Below are 22,606 nucleotides of genomic sequence, written 5' to 3' on the forward strand. Positions count from 1 at the left end.
TGAAACAAAAAGGAATAATACAGAGGCGTTTTTAGAATAATTAAATGATTATAGCCGGAAAAAAAAATGAATGACAAACAAACAAATCCAACTCTCTATATTTAGGATTCCTAATAATTTGAAATGATTAAAAAAAAACTTATAATTGACAAGATGTGAAGATTAGAAATTAATTTTATAACTTCATTTATAGAGGCGCTTAATCAATTATGACTAATTAAAGATAAACTAACAAATTCCTTAATGAAGGAATTATAATGAAAGCCAAACTTTGGACAAAACTTATGATCCTTATAAATAATCAATAATATATGTAAATGTTTTAATTAAAAAACAAAGTTTGTTAATAAAACCAAGAGTTAAAAAAAATAAAACTCGAGTAATTAATAAAGCCGAGAGTGAGACAACAGAAACACAAAATAAGGTTTATAACTAAAACCAAGAGTGCTAAAAATAAACACTCTCAACAATGGTTAAACTTTTTTTTAAAAACACTATGAACACTTTATACGTTTTTTTAAAAAAACGTAATACACTATTTTCCAAAAAAAACGTAATACACTTAGAAAAAACAAAAAACAAGACACGTATCCTGAAGAAATGAGTAAGAAAACGTTCAAAAGAAACTTTTTACATAGATCCAATAAGGCGTTTTATAGAGGATTTCGGTCAAAGCGAAAAATGAACTCGCAGACTTTGCAACTTAGGATTTAATGCGTCTACTGCGATACAGAGGCTCTGGATAAGGTTTGCGTTTGCAGGATTCAAAACAGGAGGTCGCGGGTTCAAGAAAGAGCAGACAACGATCGTGCAGCAGTAAAGATTGAAGACAAAACAGTAAAATGAGATAAAAGCGAGGTTTTAAAAAAACTTGTGCAGGAGTTTTTTAGTCCATTTATGGGGCCCATTTCTGCATTCACATACGTCAACTGGGTTCCGTTTGGTGAGCAGGCGGGTAAATTTGCTAAAAAAGGCAAACGCGAGGGTTATAAAAAAGCACAGACCGATCAGGAGCAATCGGAAAACCTACATAGCGCATGAGAAGAAACGGGAAACTAATGAAGACCTACACAGACGCAGAGAGATGCAAGGGTGGGAAGAAGCCCGCATGCAGCAGAAAAAAAATATAAAATGAAGAATGGTGAATAAACAAGGAAGAAGTCCGCAAAAAAAACAGATCACAGCAAACCCTAGCTCGCACTGATCACAAGATCAAATGAATAAAACTAAGAGACACTGAGAAGATTAAAGATAAAATTTGGTTAACAGATATAGAATGGCCGATTGGGAAAGATTTAAAAAAAAACAGAAGAAGCTCACGGAAGTTACTAAAAAAAATTGCAAAACTATCTCTGCAAATCAAATCGAGAGGGAAGTTTCCACTATACAAAACAAAGATATAAAAAAAATTAAAATCTCATATATTAAATTTAAATAAAATATATATATATTAGATAAAATAATATTCTTGATTGTTTACAAGTATAAATAAGATTTGTTGTTTTAAATTTCAAAGAAATAGATAATAATTAAATTTCAAAAAAAATTATTGAAAGAAGTATAAAAATAATAATAATAAATCCTAAATATCCCTATAATAATATTATTAGGGAATTTTTTAAAATTTTAAAAAATTAATCTTCAAAATGGCACAAATTAAATGCTATTCTTTTACATACATAAAAAATAAATATTAAAATATTGCACAAATATAATAAATGAGTGCTATGTAAGAAATGCTTCTTGTTTTAGCGGCATGCCTTCCAAAACAAGAGAATTTTTTTGAAATTTTGATTGGAAAACCCTTTGGCGGCAAGCCTTCCAAAGAGGGTTAGTCAAAAATAATAATAAATGATGATAAAATAAAACCTGCACACACAAGATGTTAAGATGAGCAAAAAACAACACAAACTTCTTCTCTCAATAACGTCTCTGGATAAGGTGTGCTCCAATGAATGGCAACCTTCAACACAAAACTTAAAACGAGGATTAGTAACCAAGCTCTGATACCATGAAAGAAACGATAAGATAGAGCAAGGAACGAGAAACAATCCAAGTAAGTTAAGTGTGAAACAATGTTACTATGAGATAAGCAAAATCCAAGAGCATACACCAAGATGGTTCAACAATGGAGACAAGGATTTATAAGGGGAAAGCAAAGAAAACCCCTTGTGAGTATTATGAATGAAGGCAAATGCCTAGAGAAGAGAGAGAGAGAGAGAGAGTGTTGGAGCAAAATAGCTCAATACAATAACATCAAAATGATGTGTAAAGAAGAAAGAAAGAGGAGCGTCTCTTTTAAAGAGATGAGAAAGGAGTTGCATGTGTTCGCATGTGTAACTCTCATTTCTATGAATGCCATATTCATAATAGGTGTGTGCAAAGTGTCACAATCCTCTTAAGGAGGATAAACTAAATTCCTTAATAAAGGAATTATAAAAATGAGTTGTCCTCACATGTGGAATAAAGGACAAATAATGACATGTCCTCCACATGTGTACAATAGGACAAACTACATTTAGGGATCCTTGGAATATCCCAATTAAATACATCCAAGGGAAGATTAATGTTTCTAACAATCACCAACTGCTCCACATAAATGCAGTCATATCACCTGCCAGACCCCAAAAGTCCTCAAAAAGCAGTAACTTCCTGCCTTCAAGATAAAATCCTCACCTTTATGACTCAAAACTTAGTTATAATGACTTGCAAAATATCTGTTTTTACCCTTTGAAAGGAAAATTAAATATTTTTTTTGCATAATAATATCTATTAAATGATTTAAATTTCTTAAATAAAATATAAGGCATTTAATATTTATTAAATAATAGTTTATTATAATCTAATTTATTCTTTTTATTTTAATAAATACTAATTATTAATTATCTTATATAAAATATTAAGTGATACTACTTTAATCACTTAATATTCTATTAGAATAATTAATATTTATTAGAATAACAAAAATGAAATATATTATAGTAGAAATACTATTGCAAGAAAAGTATTTAATTTTGAAACTTTTATCTTTTATTTTTTTATTTTTTTTTATTTTATTTAAAAATAAAATATAATATAAAATAATAAAAATAAAAATAAACAACAAATACTTTGCAAATGATTATTACTAAGTGTTGGGTTATAAAGATGAGGTAAAGACTTGGTTTTTTTTTTTCTTTTTAAAACATACAAACCCGTAGAGTGGGCGTCAAAGCTTGGAAAATATTGAAGAATTAAAACAATGTAAAAAATTCCACCCCCTTAAAATCCCGGGTTTCAAATACTATGAGTTCGGATTTGGGGCAATATGACTTCACATTGCAACCCTAAACTCATTTTTTACATTCGCATTAGCTTTGGAAAGCTTGAGAAGGTAGTCGAATAGGGTTGAAGGCGTTTTTTTCTGCTTCATGTGGCCGCCATTTGTCTGCATTTTCCTCCTGTTCGACCATGACTGGAAGCATGTTACTTTTCTGCTGCTTCCATTACGTTGGGCGAAGAGAAAAGAGCTACAACTGATGAAGAAAACGAGGGTTTGGGAAGGAAAACCAGAAACCCTCTGTATGCGCTTTTCATCCTTTTTCTCTTCATTCTTTGCTGGGTCCTGATTATGGCCGGCTTGGAGGAACTTGCTGGAGAATTCGTGGAGGATGAAGAGCAATAAAAACTTCAAAGCTGCCATTTGAAAGGTATTTTGAAGCATTTTTTGCTTAAAACTTTTCCATTGCTTGATATCTCTATTGTATCTACATTTGTGAGAGTGCTTTCGTTTGAATCCACCATAGTGTCCGCTGTGAATGAGTTGGGTATGCCTGGAAAGCGTTTTCATATCTTTGTTTCCCCCTTTTCCTGCTATTTAGAGGTTGCCAAACAAGCTGGGAGTATAGAGGGTACTTGTATCCATTGATAGGGCGTCCCAGGTGAAGTTATACGCTGATGACAGAGATTACCATTGTTGTTGGAGACTGTATCAGACCATGTGCAACCCTTTGCATTGCCCAGATTTACAACAGACATATTCTTTTACAAAGCAGTGAGTTAAATTTGATTGGATTTTTGCTAATTGGAATAGTAACAGCACTCTCTCAAACCTCCTATCCTTTAGAAAAGTGCATCAGATCTGATTAGCATACCTGTAGCAGCAGAATAATTTCATTGTCATAATCTAAAGGAAAGCCTCAGCACTCTGTTTTCCCAGATTTTACTTCTGCATTCTTATGTTTTTTACAATCTCTCAAATTGGCTCTGAAATGTTTCTTGCTTGCACTATCAACACTGTTTTGATTCTTGAAATTCTTTTATAACATGTTTTCCATTCACAATGAAATTTTCTCTCGATTCTCAGTATGATTTGAAGGACACCTGTTGTTTATCCTTCATGCCTTTCATTACTCAATGTTGTAATTGACCAATATATGTAGGCAATATAACAGATTGAAAAGCTTTGTCATTCAAATTCCAGAAGTATAAAACAAATCCATGTGTTATCCTGGTCCGGATACTAATCTACTAGTGTGTAAAAAAAAAACATCCCGCACATTGTACATCTGATCCAGAAGTAGCTAAAGCTTATGTTCTTTTAAAATTGCCTCCATGTTATAGATGTTGAAGGATCTCTTCTTTACACATTTCATTTGAATATTTTCTATCTTTGCATGCTGAAAATGATGCTCTCTTGACTATTAAGATACTCTGATTTTACGTAACGTCTAAGCTATCTTTCATGAGGTTCGAGCATGGGCTCGTGACACCCATAAATGATATTATTTCTCTCAGCACTAGATTTCAGTATTGCTGTTTACTTTTATTTCATAACGAAATGCATTGACAGATAAAGTATGTATAGGAATAGAGATATACGATCATTGCTTAGATCCCTCGGGATCTAACATCAGTTGCTTTCTTCCTTTTTTTTTGCAGCTGTTGGAGAGCGTGGAGCTGGACGAACTTGCTAGGGGAAGAGTCATAACTAGTCAAAGCAACAAGCAATGACTGGTTACCTCTATTCCTATTTCTTTCACACATATTTATTTTTTCTGTTTATGTATTTCTTTATGAAAGACCACTTAGCTGGTTATACTCACGGCTTGTGTGAGATTTTCTCTATTCAGCATATTAATCATTTCATACTTGTAAAAATGAAAATTGTACATATCAATGATGATCTATACAATGAACATTGTATCTCTTTTGCGCATGATTTCATATATGACTGCAAAATGATGAAATTTAAATAGAAAAAATGAATGTTTCCTTCTGCAAAAAACCTTCAGTGATGTTACTTGAATTAAAATTTCAGCATGTGTAAAATTTTAGTAACAACAACTTTTCATTGTCATATATTATCAGAAGGTAACCATTGTAAGGTGACGATCTTACAAGTGGTAGACCTGTTATCATAACAATATTATGTTGTTGTTCTGAATAATCAGAGGTATTGATAACAAACATATTATGATCAAACTTCATTAAGTTGTTGTCCCCGAGTGCCGGAGATCATAATACTTGTCATGATAGAGTTCATGGCACTGTGGTTTTGGTTATCTGATGGATTACTTTGGATCTTTGGACATCAGAAATTGGGTAACCTATTCTCCTGATAAGTATCATTGGAGATGATACCAGTACACATATCAAGAGAATATGAGAAATTTTTGTCTCACTTCTCCCTCGCTAAGAGGGAGTGTTGAAGTGTAGCTTCAGTAGAAGTGAAGAACACATTATACTAAGTATATGAATATATATATAGAGAATTATGTTATGCATTTCTGAAGTAGTTCATATAGTCTCTTATCTTTGAAATATATATATATATATATATATATATATATATATATATATATATATATATAGATAATATAATATCTGAAATCATTAAATGTCCATCGATGCCTTGATGTTTATCGGGCTTATTAACTAATTGAACCAGTGGCAGTTTAACTTCATTAAGAGTATAGTCCACATAGGGACATGACCTTACGTGGCCATGGCCACGTAAAATCATGTCCCTATGGGGACATGACTCCCCTCTCTTATATTTATATGGATTGGCCGCTGAGTAAAGGACATCAATTAAGTGGCAATGTTCCTTTCTCAGCCAGATAAATAATAATAAATCATCTGCAATTACAGTCAGCATTATTTAGTATAAAGTTGAAGTTGCCTAATTCAGCACAGTCACAAATATATTCAGATTCATATCTCGGAATAGTTATTATCATTTGAAGATATATTACTACTCATCTCTATCAGAGATTCATAGACATTTACACAAGGGATGGGATTTGATTCTCCACAAGCAAAATTTGCTTACAATAATTTTTGTGAAGAGGAGTACCGTTAGGTCACCATTCCAAATTGTGTATGGGAGTAGTCCAAGGACTGCACTAGAGTTGAGGAAGATGGAGCAAGGAGGCAGGGAGGCAGGACCAGTGCTGAGGTAGAAGACTTTGTTGAACATGTCAAGAACCTACATGAAAAAGTGTGTAAACATTAGGATGAACATACAATATAAGGCTAGAGCAGATCAAAAGAGGAGGCATAAGGAGTTCCAAGTTGGGGACCAGGTTAGGTGTACTTGCAAAAATAATGATTTCTAGTGGGCACCTACAACAAGATGAAGATGAAGAAATTTGGTCCCTGCAAGATTTTGAAGAAACATGATTCAAGGAATGCATATGAGGTGGAGTTGTTGGATGGAATCCATATTTCTCTTGTTTTCAATGTTGCAGATTTAACAGAGTGTCATGAAGATGGTATAGGGGAGGAACCGATACTTGAACAATGTCCAATCCTTGTCCCAAGGACAAGATTGAAGAAATCCTAGATAGCTATCTGGGAAGGAGTATTAGAATCAGACAATATGAATATTTGGTGAAGTGGAAAGGACGACTTGTGGAAGACTCAACTTGGTTAACTCAGGTGCAAGTTGACCATTTAGGTTTTCCTCAACTAGCTAAGAAGTGACAGGGTCACTTTTCAAATTACGCTAGGCGTTTGATGCAGGAGTATTTCGCGATGTAAGGGCAATCCTATGTCACCCAAAAATATGCTTAGTGATAGTTTTTGTTTAGTGTGTTTACATTTCTGGATACCCATTTGAGCAAAATGGTAACTCTAACTCTCAAATTTCCATTGTTACTTTTTTGGGGTACTATTTTTGTGCACCTTGGGATATGTGTAAATGCAAAAAATGAGTTATTTTGTTATAGAGCCATAATTATGAGGAGATAGAGGGTGTGAATTGGAGGGAAGGTTGTAATTGAAACTTCAAGTGCTCCAGAAAAAGAATCAGGTCAAAAGGTTTCATAGTTTGAAAGTTATGGCAGTTTTAAGTTGTGATATTGCTATCGGGATTTAATTGTGTGATTTTGAGTCAAACTCATTGACCCATGTTTCATGAGTAGTGATTCAACATGAATCCATCTCTCATGAGAATAAATGGAACATAGTTGGAAAACTCGCCAAGCCCCCTAAAAGTTTAATTGGGTAAAACTCGGCCAATTTTTTAAAAAACTCGGGAACCTATAAAAACCACTAAAATTTAATTCAAAAGACATTTTTTTGCAAATTTCAATGAGAAGATGCATCTAATGAGTTCATTATACAGAACACAAAAGAAACAAGCAGGAGTTTAGATATATATATATAAATGCATAGTGGGTACAAAATCGCATTCTCATACCGAATGCTAATGACGGAAGCATAATAGTGAATAGTTTGTGTCAAACTAGAAGTAAAAAACATCATTACAATCACATTTTCCTCTTCCTAGCTCTACTAGCATACTGTAACTCTCTATCTTACATAATATATATAGGCTTTTTGCCTTTTGTTTTTAATAAAAAAAATTAATTTATTTTTTTTTTTTAAATTTAGAAATAACTTTTTTTTAAAAAGAGTTTTTCTGAAAAACTCACCGATTTTTTGCAAAAACTCGGCGATTAATCGGCCATTTTTTCTTGCGATTAAATTTGTGAAAAACTCGCCAGTCCCAAAAACTCAACAATTAGTAGAAACTCACCGATTATTCAGCGATTATGCCAACTATGAAATGGAACACTTAGCACTCATTGGATCTAAGTAATGCTCACAGGGGTGAAGCACCGGGACTTTTCGGGAGGTCACCCATCCCAGTACTACTCTAGCCTGAGCGCACTTAACTATGGAGTTTCCTCCATGGTTAAACACAAAGCTTGCAACCACATTTGCAAAGCCTTCACCAAGTGTTGTGCCTTATGAACCATTCATTAGAAAGCCCCTTAAGCTCATCAGTTGATAAGTAGAAGATAATTTCCACAGCAAGTCAAATTGTGATATTACTATCAGGATTTAACTGTGTGATTTTGAGTCAAACTCATTGACCCATGTTTCATGAGTAGTGATTCAACATGAATCCATCTCTCATGAGAATAAATGGAACATTTAGCACTCATTGGATCTAGGTGATGCTCACAAGGGTGAAGCATCACCTAAAAACAGAAGGTGGAGTAGTTTTAAGTTGCTCGGAGACCTCCTAAAAACACCTCGAAGCCTCATTTGAGGCACTAAGTGGCTTTGTACGGCCCTAGAAAATGGGAGATGACCGTAGGTGGCCCATAGGGCTATACAATGCTCAAAGAGCCTTCCGGAAATGTAAACAGTTCATATATCAAAGTCCCGGATCGAAAGTTATGCCTCCCAAAAGTTGGACCACCCTTTTCTAGAACCTTCTATTTTCACACTCAACTTCTAATGCGACTTCTAGAAACTCTGTTTCGGCGTTGGCTGCCAAACTTCAAAATGTAAAATGTATTTCTAACCATAAACTTAAGACACGTTACTTAAGGCCCATTCTTGGGGTGTAAAGGCAGTTTTTGGTGGAGTTTGGGAGAAGGTTTTTTTTCCAAAATTTGATAATATTGTAGCCCATAGGGCATGTAGTTGGGTTTGTTTCTTTCTGTAATGCATGTAGTAACTTCTTATTTCAAATAATATCAGTCTCCTTTTCTGTTGTGTTCATTTTGTCTCAAGTTGTGCCCTCATCAAGTTTTGACATTTATTTTGCAAGTATTACTTGTCCCAAGCTAACCCTAATAACAGGGGCATTACGGTCGATGTGTTACAGGAGGTAGCAAATGTATAGTAGGTATTGGCACTACAAGAAAAACTTACCACTATAGAGAAAAAGCTATGAGCAACCCTCGATGAGAAAGTGGAGCAGCAAAAAGCAATTGTGGCAGGCCAAGACATTAAACTAGTGAAGTGGGAGGAACAATTTTCAATAGTAAGAGCATAAATGGAGTAGAAGGCGCATGAAGTCATGAAGGTTGTGTACATGGTTAAGATTGCATGGAAGCATCAGCTTGTGGTAGAGCAAGATCTACGACTACAAATAATTATATGTTTCTAGTCCTCAAAAATTTCTAGTAATAATTATTTGTGGGGGAAGCTAATGTAGATGACGAAATTACCACTAATAAATAAAGAATACTTTGCTAATTCTTGTCAGTACATGGTAGCATAATTAGTTGTTCCCAAGAGGTTCAATTGTTGACGGTTGGCAGTCTTAACCGTTCAAAACTATTTATGTTTGGATCAGAAATTAGTTCATAGTCATGATTTTACAGACATTACGCTTGGTATAGTCATGCCGTTTTCTCATATGATTGCGCTGATTATTTTATCTATTTTGTATGATATGTTTCTATTTCTAGATCCTTGTTTAGTCTGCATAGATTAAGAACATTCTCTTCGGGAGTAAACATAGTGTATTTCGGTAAGGGCACCAACAAAGTAGATTAGGGCCAAAGTAGATTAGGGCCTTTTTTGCAAAATTGTAACCAAGTGACAAACTATTAAGTCCTATCCAACCACTTATACCACTACAGGGATTCCATTTCCAAGTGAAAAGAGCTAAGGAAAAGATTTCATTCTAAGGAGTTTGGTAGAATTCAAACATTGATCAGCCTTGCCCAGCCAATTAGGAAGAATCCTACCATCACATTTAGGTAAGACTAGTTTAGAGGGGCAAGAAGGGCCACTATAATTGGGGAAGGAGGAACGTTAGAAGGGAGGAAGGTTGGCCTTTGTCTACACTTGAGAGTAGGAGGTCCATAGCACTAGAGAGGAGGTAGAGGTTTTCTATGAAGCTTGTTTGTATCAAGTAATCATTATGAGTGTTAATAGTGGGTTCCAACCAAACTGGTTGCTCTTGATAACAATGACTTGTTGCCATAGGGAGGAGTGTGACCCTAAAAAGGAAGTAACCCAAGTTGTATGGTAATTGACTAGCTTGAATAGATGACTGTAACAGGACAATTGAACAAGGGGTGAAATTTGACCTTAGACCAAACAAAAGGTGCCTGAAATTATATGGCAAATTGATTAACTAAAACTAGTCTAAAAGAGATGAGCATAACAAGATATTCCACTGCAATGTTCACAAGTTGGTCCCAGGCCCTTTTCTCAATTAGGTTTTTCTCAAATTTTATCTCTCTATGGACGGGAAATGCAACCAGCCTCTTCAAAGTTTCACTTTCTAGGGAGTTATGTGCATTAGGCATTCTACTAGACAAAGCAAGAACAAAGTTGATGCAGGGATCCAACCATGGTGAATGAAAACACTGTCATAATAACTACAAATCTAGAAGAATATTGAAATGGAATGCTCTACAAGGAAAACACTAATAATTGTAGAACAAATGTTCAATACTAAACTGCCAATAAAATTTGATACAACCATATTCAGGGCAAACAATACACAGATGGGGATACAAAGGGAAGGCACTACATGGTGTCTCTAATCTGTCAGTTCACCACTATACTTATTCCATACATAAATAGTGTCCGCCCAATATTTCAAACCACTGACAATAATGGGTTAGAATTATACTTCTAGCCCACTATTCCATCTTTGAGGCAGGTATGTGGTAACTTCTCGAGGCTAACTTCTTACTGATGCATCACAGAATACAAACAGTCAAAGGTTACGTGAGGTTAGATTGTGAAAAAAATCCTAGGCCTTCTAACATACCTATGGGTGTGTGGAAGCCCACAGCCTTGCATAGAGGTCGTCTGAGGCTTAAATATTGGACCTAAAATACTCCTTACTTCTACCACATCCCTCATTCTCAATTCATTTATGATTTTAGGATGTTCCAGTTTTGTGATAAAATTTGAAGTTGTCTATTCACTATGTTAGATGCAAAGTGTCATTTCGACATATTTGTAAAAGTGCCTGTGTCTTGAGGGCATCTGTGATAAAGTATCAGAAGATCAGATATCTAAGCTAGGAGTTTACCAAGATTAGGAAAGCATGTCTACTGCAAGTATAAAAAGTGCCAATACAAGTAGAAGAGCAAAGAAAGATATTTATGAAGGTTATTATAGATACTAGAGATGATTATTGGGCTAAAACTTAGAATGAATACAAAGAACTGAACAATGAAAGCTCACCAGAAAGCTCCAACTATCAAAAAGTCATTGCTACCATATAAGTAACAGCCTATTGCTGCTAGTGGTACTCAATATGGTTGGCATTGGACAACAACTAGAGAAGAAATTCAAAGTAACTGATCAACTAATGAGATTATAATTATTAATAAATTAGGGCTGCAACTAAAACTGAATAAAGTTAATTGGTTGCTAATCTATGCACAAAGATAGAAGATACAAATGTATCCTATTGAAATGAGTGAAGGTGAGAATGTACAATTACTTCATCTGCCTTTCCTCATTGAATAGTGAAGTCATGTTTGCACCAGATGTGTAATATTTCAAAATGAAAATTATGGCACCAAATAAAAGAGCTTGGTTACATCTATGTTCTATGATTCATTTGTACTAAATAATCGTGCTTGAATTACTATTCTTCAAGGCAAGTTATGAAGATTATTAAATAACAAGATGCACTCAAATAATAGAGAAAAATCTTACGTAATTACAGCTGGAAGTGCCAGACACAACGTCTCAAGACCACCATCAACCTCTCTGTCAACTGTTGCCATCCTTTTTTCCTTGTCCAACACCACCTGGTATGATAGAAAATAATGTAAAAGTAGAATAAAAATTCAAGTATGTTGCATCATATTGTTGAAAGAAGCAAAGACTACCATTAGAATCATTTACTTTTTTTCTATTAGCTTCTGGACAAAATTTCCCTTCAATTACAAATAAGTGTACAAGTACTACTTCATTACAGACCACTTATACCATGTACATCATACACTAAAATTGTTGTCATGCTCTCATTCAAAATGCAGTTATTTACTACTCAAACAAAAGAAACAGACTGCCCCTTGGAAACCAACTTTGAGAAACCATAAAAACAAACAATTAACCCAGGACATAATGGACTATCAGTGTGTTTATTAGCTTAGCTTATTAAACCCTCTATGTAAAATTTATAACCATTCCTTTTGCTCCTTCTACACATATTCACCATTCTTGACTGTCACTGGCAACTTATGAGATGGTTCATTTTCATGCGATGGTCAGAGAAATAAAGCCGCTCATTATTGTCTCAGAAATTAGTGCTCAATCTAACAGTTAAAATATTAAGACCAAGAAAAGAAATACCTTTGATGCAAATGTGCCTTGTGGCCATCTTAGAAGACCAGCGACCATTTGTCCAGTTTGATTAAAATCATCATCAATAGCCTGCAAAACAAATGGCATATTACTGGCCAAACTGCACTTCAGTGACACTATAATTTATTAACAAAGGTCTTCAATGGCAAGCTCCATTCTTTTCAGATGCTATTCAAATATCAACATAATTAAGTAAAACCTAAGTTGCAGGGTTCAGACCCACACCATGGACTGTGGGTCCACATGGGTCTCCATATACCCATGCAGACCCATTGTCCATGGTGCAGACCCTGCGGGGACTCGTCACAGATCTGGGGATTTTTTGTCAAAGACCCACATGGACCCCAGTAACCCACAAGAACCCACGGCCCGTGGGGCCAAAAAGCAACTTAAAAACATATTAAATTGTATATTTTTATTATTTGATGAACTAGTCTATGTTTCAAAATTTCCTTTTGATGTTTCGAAATTTCCTTTTGCAATTCAGTAATTCAATGTAAAAAATTCTTTAGAAACACGAACATATATTAATGAGTGAGTTATTAATGTTTATCTTTGACATTTGGCATTGATCAATGATCAAACAGCATATATACTATATGAAATTATTTAGTTTTGCAATTATGTATGTTTCTCTTGTTTTTTTCGTTTATATAATGCACATTTATACACACACACACACTCTCACAAACCCCCCATGAATCCAAATGGAATTATTGTTTTTACCCAAACTCATGAACCCATAACCAAATCCGAACCCAAACCCACAACTTAAGAGTAAAACCTATATGAACATAGAATTTTCTGTTATTTTATGGTTAGTGACTAGCGAATGGGACAATTGAGCACTTAAAGTTCAAATCATGTATTGAAAACAGCTTCTAGTCTTTGTGATGCAAATTCATTAACTTTTTGAATTGTTTCTCCGAAGAGTTTGACATTCAGGCTAAACTTTTGCTTTTGATGCAAATAATTTAGAGGTCAAATGTTCAGTTTCAATCTCTATTTTATATCTTGGCTACGGATAATTGTAAATAATTTGTGAGTGTAACCCATCTTCACAAGTTCAGGATCAAAACAACATGCTCTGTTGTGAGCCAGACTCGATCAGGTAAAGTGCTCATACATAATCACCAACCAGAAATCGCAAATATTTCTTATGTCAATAACAGTATGCTTGTGCTTGTAATGACCATACGTAAAATTCCTCTGCTGACCTGCATGTTTTAGACATATACAAGCCAGACTAGAAATTCAGCTTTCCTGTCAAGACTACAAATTTTGCAATGCTAGGAACAAAACAAAATTTAGACACCTTGATGCTCTTATTAAAAGCTTGGAATCAAGAACAGTTGGTACTGAATTTCACACAATATAGACTGTGAATTGAAGGGACTTGATATTCTCTCCAAGTGAAATAAATGGCCAGATGGATATGGTCATGGTGTCCATCAACATGTAAAACATAGTTGTAGGATAAGTGCACTCAAGCCTAAAGGCAAGGTCATTGGCTAATGCAAAAATCTGATCATGTTGTACAATTCCAGACAACGACCATATTACCAGTCATCTAAGGGGTTATAGTATTACATTTGTTTGCCTGGGATGGAATACAACAAAAAGAAATCACTTGTCTAAAGGACATACATTCATTAAATATCTTCAACTTTATAGCCTATTTGACTAGGTATAGCTGCAGTTTGATAATAAGAATTCCTCAAACTTATAATTAGCACCTCCTCTACTTAATCAGAGGCACTTTGACCACAAAGTTCAATCCTTGACCATGGCATATGATTCTTTGATTAGTTTATAATGCTACTAGTAAATATGGAAAAGGATACTGATAGTAAATGTACACAAATGAACACTCAGATGGTAACAACAATGTAGTATAATATTTTTTCACAAACAAACATAATTGATTCCTGGACGTCTTAAATACCTGGGAAGGATTTTTTGACTCAAAATTGGAGTCAATACAAAAACTCTACAAAAAATCAGCAAACTAAAAAGTAAAATATAAAAAAAAATGTTTTAATGGTTTCTTTCCCTTAACCAATTTTCTATTTATTTTAACTATAAATTCAGACAAGTCTGTGACTCAAGGCTGCAGAATCAGTTAGACTTGAATTCAGATATGTAAATCCTTACCAAGAATCACCATTTTGGAACACACTACTACCAACAAACACACTGATTTAACCAGGTCTAGAGAAGGCATGGCACACTACAATGGAAAAAAAAAATAGATACTCAATGATGTGAGAAGCTTGTTATGGGTCTAAGACCCTACTGTTGGCAGATGTTCAGCGCTCCCCTTGGGATTTGTGACAAGGGCTTAACCATCTCCTGTGTACTATAAGTTGAGTGGTTGTATCGGGCACCGACAGATTGGTCTTTTGGTGCAACAGCAACCCCACTTTAACAAGTGGTATCAGAGTTTGGTCATTGGTCCGAATCCTCAGACCCTCGGGTAATGCTGAGGGGGAGATTGTTCGCAAATGTTCAGCGCTCCCCTCGGGATTCATGACTAGGGCTTAGCAAACTCCTATGTACAATAAGTTGAGTGGTTGTATCAGTCACTGACAGATCGGTATTTTGATGCAACGGCAACCCCACTCTAACACCTACATTCATGTCATTCTACGGATTATGTGCAAGTGTCACTATGGCATGGCCTTCGTGAGCTGTGCATAGCCCTAAGGGTTAGAACCAGGCAGCTCCCTTGAATCTATGGCTTCTCTATACCCTAATCTTCTTAAGCTAAAGGATCGCCTTCAATAAGATCATCTTCTGTTGCATCATGCTTCATTGAAATTGAGAGGTCGAAATTGAGAGGTCACCCCTACGAGTTGCATGATAAGGCTTCATCAATTATCAGATCACTGCATTTGATCCATTGCTGCTATTCTGTTTTATTCCAACTCTTTCTAGATCATACTACTATTTTGAAGATTCTGTTGCTTACATTACCTTTGCTCTATTTACCCTAGTACTCCTCTATTCTGACAGGATGTAATTTACAAGTCCAAATGACCAATGCTTGTTCATTTGCTGGCATAATATAATTGTTTCTCTTCTTTATTTATATTTAACACCATAAGAGAACTAGTCTCCATCTCTTCCAAGAATATGCATCTTAATGTAAAAGGATAAAAAAAGATTTGAGTGCGCACCTGTTTCCCTAGCATAAGAAGACCAGGCTTCTCAATGGCAACCAAGGACTGAAGAAGCTTTGCTACAGTAAGAGGATACAAGTTTGTATCAGTAGCCACATGAATGGCCCTGTCTGCCCCCATTGCCATTGCAGTCCTCAATGTTTCTGCACAAAGGGACCCACCCATGCTGACAGCAACCACTTCTGATGCAATGCCTGTGTCCTTCATCCTCAAAGCCTCCTCCAATGCAATTTCACAAAATGGATTCATGGACATCTTTACATTTTTGGTTTCCACACCACTCTACAATCCCACAAGCACATATTCAGAACCTAGTTGTGCTCGGAATTTTATAATACTGAAAGCAGATATCGGTTCTCCATTGCCATGTTTATTCAATTCAAAGGATTGAAAGTTTCAAAAATACATTAATAATTGAAATAGTCGGTGAGAACAGATTACATCCATTGCTCAGAAACCAAATGAATGAAAACAGATCACCAGAACTATATTAACACAACAATGGACCGCCCTAATGGATTTCTTTCCCAGATTACTACCAATGGAACAGAACCCGTTACTAAATTGGAACAGTTCGAAAAAACCACACGGTTCTTGTTTTTATAATCTGGGAGTTACATTACCTTGTCTGGTTTGACTCTGATCTTCACGGCATAGTCTATCACTCGCTTAACTGCCACCATGATCTTCATCCTTTCGACTTAAAATTTCAAAACAGTGTTACAGTAATTGAACTCCAGTAGACAACGAATTGATTCGTAGATTAATTAAGCGACTGATTTTCTACTTGGGAATTTGGATGGGACTGGATCTTCTGAAGACAAGACTATCCCGTGAGGATGCGTTTTTTTTTGGGAAACAACATTACGATGCGCAACAGATTTTATTTACAAATATAGAATTGACACTTTTTATGTTTATCATTAAGGTTTGATGTAAAATTGATACTTCTAAGTTTATTAAGGTTTGAAGGTGCAATTTATCATATAGGTCATCAAAATAAAGAAAAATGTTATATATTGTTGGTAAATATCATTTTAAATATAAATGTAATTTATATGCAATTTAGATATATCTATTACTAATTGTTATGATTTTTGTTATCATTATGATGTTAGACATTTACAATGGTAGAATGGGTGGAGTGGGAGTGGGATGGTGTGAACATGTTAATTTTAACATTTATCTTTTTAGATTAAATTCAACATGTCAAAAATATTAATATTTATTATAAATGGAATATATTTTTAAAAATTTTAATAAACAAGCTTTGGAAATAATTATTATTATTATAGAAATTAAAATACAAAGAAATACAAATATTTTTAGATGTATTAAATTAAATTCTAATCATTTTATAATAGATATCTATGGACATTTCTTTAAATAGATTTATTTAAGATATCTATACTAGTTATTACAATGGCAAAGGGGTGAAATGTAATATGGTGTGTGTTAATGTTAACAATTATTTTTAGTTTAAATTTGTCAAAAAAAATATTTATTATAAATATAATATACTTTAAATTATTTAATAAATATCGCATTAAAAAAAAAAAAAAAAATTTAGTTGCAAGTTTTCAAGATAATTTTTTGACCGGTAGCGCTGGCGCAACACACCCACCGGTACCATGGGGATGAGGGAGACTAGAACCCGTGACCAACCCCCTGCAATAGGGAAGATTTAGCCAATCGAGCTAGGGCCCCCACCCTTTTAAACATTCAAATTTTAAAAAAGTGTAAATATTTTTGTTATTTTGAGCAACAATGATGGTGAGTTATCATTAAAGATATAAAATAAATTAATTTTTTAAAATAAATATAATTATCACAATAGAAAAAATTAATGAACCCTTTAATATTTGATAATAGATTTTTAACCATATGCATGAACAGGGGATTTTGCTACTTGATTCAGCTATATTTATATTTTAATTATATTTATATTTGAAGACTATTTATAAAAATAAGGTTAAAAACATTATCTTTTTTAATTATAAGAATATAAATTAATTGCATAACAAATAATAAAACTTAAATTTTTTAATTATACTTTGGCAACTATGTATTGTCAACCTTCAATCTCATCTCAGTGACAATTGAAATAGCTCATAGGGCCACAAGTAAATTATGTAAACCTATAAAATATATTTGACAAGTAGTGTTGGTATTTTAAATCTTATATCACTTGAGATTATAGCTTCACTAGCCAATGTCACATAAAATGAAACTTTCTAAATTATGTTACACTGTGACAAATATTCATACACTCGTCTCATTTTGCTTCAAATTTTTGGAATTTGACTTTACACTTGTCATTTGCATTAATCCTGTCATTTTTGTAAAGTCTCTTCACCAAATAAAGTTTGTGCAATATGATATAGTATGATAGATTTTAATGACGTCCACGAGGCTAAAGTAGCCTATGGGACCCACATAATCACCCCCCAAGTAGGAGCAGAACTAATATAGTTGTAGAGTTTTGGTTGAATTGTCTCTCCTTCATGAAAGTTTGATAATCAGAGTCGTTGTTCTCTTCACTTGATCCTCCTCGAATAAATAGTTCAACTCCCTGTTCTATAATATCTCTGTATAACTAGATCTAGTGTCATTGTATGCCAAGCAATCTTTGACAAAGTGTTGTTTCGTCTCTACTGCTCGCATATTACAGAATAGACATGTTTTGCCTACCCACTCTTCCTTTGGAACTTGCCATCTACTAGTTTCACATCAGAGCTAGTGTGAACTAGTTTTGAGTTACACTATCAACATTTTTGCTCTCCAATTAATAGGTGCTCTTATATAGGCCTTTTCATCATGACTAGAAGTGGGGTTAAATTCTTTAATATAATAAGATTTTTTCTGCCCCATGTGCCTTGTCCATAAATTATTGCAAAATTTTTCCATGACAAACTTCTTTATTTCTTTAATACTATATGGGCAAGTATGGATGTTGATATCCCATTTTCGCATCCATTTGTCATTTTGCTTCATCTATGTGCTTTTCTGCCTAACAAGTTTTTCATCTATGACTAGCATGGGCCAGCGATGAGTTTCCAGACCTTGGTTTTTCTTTAGATAGCTTAGCATCCGAACCAATGCGACAGCTTCTAACGCAAAGGAACCCACCTCATCCAATAAGATCTCATCTAGCACCATGGTCTTGACTTTAAGATTGCATATAATGAAGTGTTTTTGAATTCTTTCTACTTGTCGCCATTTCTGTTCAAACATATTGTCACCCCAAACTTCACATCTGTATAGAATAACCAGAGTGACCAACAGACCAAAAAGAGTTTTCATGGTCATCCAATCCCATAATTTTGCATTCCTACACCTATTTTGTAGAGAATATAATGCCTTCTAGCCCCCTTGAATCCTTTTTGATCTGCACATATCTCAATTGAGTTTGTTATGAAAATCTATGCCCAAGTATTTGTAATCCTCCACAATCTCAAGAGGAATACTCTCAAATAAGAACTCATCTTGTATACCCCTATTCTTTTTCAACAAGAAGATCATAACTTTGGTTTTGCTAGTGTTCACTTGTATTCCCACCTCATGTAATAAACCTTCTAGTGATTTCAAGTGTTCTTTCAAACCTTTAGTCGTTCTAGCAAGTATGATGAGATCATCTTCATATAAGAGCAATCTTATCACAAAATGAGCTAGTTGTACCCCCTCACCATTGGTCTTGTTTATCCATTCTTCTAACTTGTCAATATAGAGCCTAAATCATCATAGGCTTGAAGACTAGATTTTTTTGAGCCATTTGTTAGATGGTCCATGTGCCACATGCTCCAAATTTGCCATACGTCTACAAACATGCAACCACCCGTGAGAAAATGAAAAGCTTTGAGTATACAAAATGAATGTTGTCTATAGAAAATGGAAACTGTCTATAAGACATGAAAGAGTGCAATATTTCCCCTATAAAAATGTAGTCTTTAGAATATGGATTTAAAAGAATTAAATATGTGTTAAAATCTTCAAAGTAGCTTGCAAGTAGGAAGAAGAACAGTCAGGTGGAGAGGGAAATGTAGTGCTCATGGTTTTAAAATATTGCTCATTTCTTTCATTGACTATTGTAATCATGCTATCATATTAAGTACATAGTAACTTAAATGATTTGAATAATGGTCTAAATGGAGGAGACTACACTACTGAAGCAATCGAGCACAATTCAAAGACAACAACTAATACTATCAAAGATGTTTACAATGTAGGAGGAAGGGCTAAGCACCATGATTTACATACATTCACAATCAACACCAACTAAAGATCAATTTATAGCTTCATTTCCTAATTTCAATTTGGTTTTATTTGTTTTACAGAATTTATCCCTAAAATAATATTGGTGAAAATAGAAAATCTTCCAAGAAAATGTAATTGATGATTTTGAGTTCTAATTTAATGTCTTTTAGCATACTCCCTATGTGCATCAATTTTGAGGTTTTGCAATCATGCATAAACACCCACTAAGGCGTAACAAGGAAAGGATTTTAGTCTAATGTTGTAATTATTAAATGCCCAAGCAAACATATAGGCAAATGTGGAGGCACAAGAAGGGAACTCAAATTGTTTGACCAAATGCCTCATTGTTTTTATAGTCTCATCAATTCCCATTTTTGAAGAACATAAATGAATTTGAATAAAAGGCTATGGGAATGTCAAAATTCATGTTAGGATAAGATAAGATAAGATTGGTTTTTAACACCCACTAGCTAAGAATAGCCTTTGGAACAGCCTTCCGACTAAACTAACTTTAGTAATTCAGATCTTTTGTTGTGCAAGTTGGTGATGAGCCCCCTAACTTCTCATTGTACTCCTAGTTGAATCAGTCATGCCAAGAGCTTCCAAATATAATATTCACAAATTTGAACCTGATCTCCTTGTATGCATCACATTCTAACATTAAGTGTTGTTTCATTTCCACCTTCCCAAAGTTGCAAAACATGCATATTCTCTCTTCCAAAGACTCTTTTAGCCTGTTCCATTGATTGGTATCACATTAGAGTTGATGAGAGTTGGTTTTGAGTTGTGCAATGAGACTTTTAGCTCTCCAAGAAATGTTGGCCCCTATGTATGCCTTTTAGATTTGATCACATGTGAGGTTGAACATGATGATATAATAAGTTTTTTTCCTTCAAAGTCCATTTCCCCAAATTTTCTTATAGAATTTCTCCATAACAAAGAGCTTTATTTCTTTATTATTAGCAGGACACATATTGAAATGGATATTCCATTTGCACATCCACTAGATGTTTTGTTGCATCCATGTTGTAAGAATTTTCCTAAGGCAATAATGCAACACCAAGATCTAGAAGCACAAGAGAGACAAGAGATGATCAAAAGTTAGAGACTGAATCATATTTTCCTAATTACAAAGATCACAAACTAGTGGACCCTCTCATCTCCATAGCGACATTACATTGGAAACCCCCAAACACATGGCTCATGGTGCAAGCCCTATCAATCTTCAACATCAATCCTTGTGGTTTTCAATCTTCATACACTTGAGATCTGCACATACCTAATATTAGGAGTGTCCAGTGTCATTGGCAATGGATAGTCACTTGATCCTCAACTTCCAATAGTGACACTTGGCAGAGCTTTGGATTCAAGCATTGGCCTGCCTATGACTCGATCTTTCCAAGCTCATCATTACAAATCCCATCCCCAAAGTCCATAGTGATATGACCATTCTACATCCATGCACATTGAAGTTGGTCAAACATCTCAGATCCAACATTACATTGTGAGCTTCCTTGCCACATCTAAATATTGGTAAATTTCATTAAAAATTTTGCTTCTTTGATAGATTTTCATGAAGTTATAGTGGAGAGGTGTATAACTGTCACTGGGTGCATCTTCTTATTTGCATTTATTGGACCCAAACTGTCAAATTGAGTCTCATGATTTGATGACATCAATAGGCATTTCAATTTTGGACCCCTCTTCGTATTGATTTTTGATTTGGTAGTCTTACTTTAAAAGGCCATAAGTCACTCATCCATACTCCAAATCAGGCACAATGTTTTTTTTTTATTTTGGACTACATTTCCTAAATTTCACATTAGTGCAACTATTTGTTTGGTTTTGGTGGACAAATTTTGTAGAATGGGCAGATCTTGGTGATTGTACATGTTCAATCCCACATTATGCAACTTCAGAGGCTCCGTTTGAGCTCATACATTCACCAGAATTCACCCAACATAGGCTAATTTATAGTCAAAATTCATTTGAATGGTCACCCAGATGCAATTGGGAGGTTAGATATTGCTCAAAACACTCCAAAATGACTATGAATAGCCTAGATCTGAATTGTGGCCCTCCAAAATGAAGCAAAATGATGCTCTCCAATGGCTATGCAATGAAACTCCTATGGCTCTAATACCATGTAAGAATTTTCTTAAGGTAATAATGTAATGCCAAGCTCTAGAAGCATAAGAGAGACAAGAGATGATCAAATGAGAATCTCAGTAATGATTAAATAATAATGGATTTTAGATAATTACATCATAGAAGTGTCTTGTATATAAAGGCAATTAAGATGAGTAGGAGTCAGCAAAGAGATAATTAAAACAACTAAACACATGTCCATCAAGAGTGGATTATCATCCATTGTGCATGAATGTACGTGTAACGATAAGAGAATAAGAATATAAAGGTGCATCTCGTAAAGAGATGTAGTAAACAACATGTGCTCAATTCAAGTGCAAACTATTGTGTTGTCAACATGACAACTCATATGAATATGCAAACTCCTAGGTGTCTACATGACAACTAATATGGATATGCATTAACCTAAGTAAACTTATGTAAAGTGTAAATAGTAAATGCATATTACCAAC

General features: G+C 34.4%; 1 protein-coding gene across 1 annotated transcript in view; it reads right to left on the reverse strand.

The window, feature by feature from the left end:
- ETFBETA (electron transfer flavoprotein beta) overlaps positions 1-16,684 on the reverse strand; it is a 75,169-nt gene extending 58,485 nt beyond the window's left edge. Inside the window, exons 1-4 of the mRNA XM_089795468.1 lie at positions 16,376-16,684; positions 15,750-16,034; positions 12,559-12,639; positions 11,917-12,011 (exon numbers count right to left, since the gene is read on the reverse strand). Coding sequence (XP_089651594.1) covers positions 11,917-12,011; positions 12,559-12,639; positions 15,750-16,034; positions 16,376-16,444 — 530 coding nt within the window. The 5' untranslated portion in view covers positions 16,445-16,684. The remainder of the gene's footprint in view (positions 1-11,916; positions 12,012-12,558; positions 12,640-15,749; positions 16,035-16,375) is intronic.
- Between the last annotated feature and the right edge of the window lie 5,922 nt (positions 16,685-22,606).

This window comes from Cupressus sempervirens, chromosome 8, assembly GCF_028749045.1.
Source record: "Cupressus sempervirens isolate cs-2001-9-10 chromosome 8, ASM2874904v1, whole genome shotgun sequence".
NCBI classification, from domain to species: Eukaryota; Viridiplantae; Streptophyta; class Pinopsida; order Cupressales; family Cupressaceae; genus Cupressus; species Cupressus sempervirens.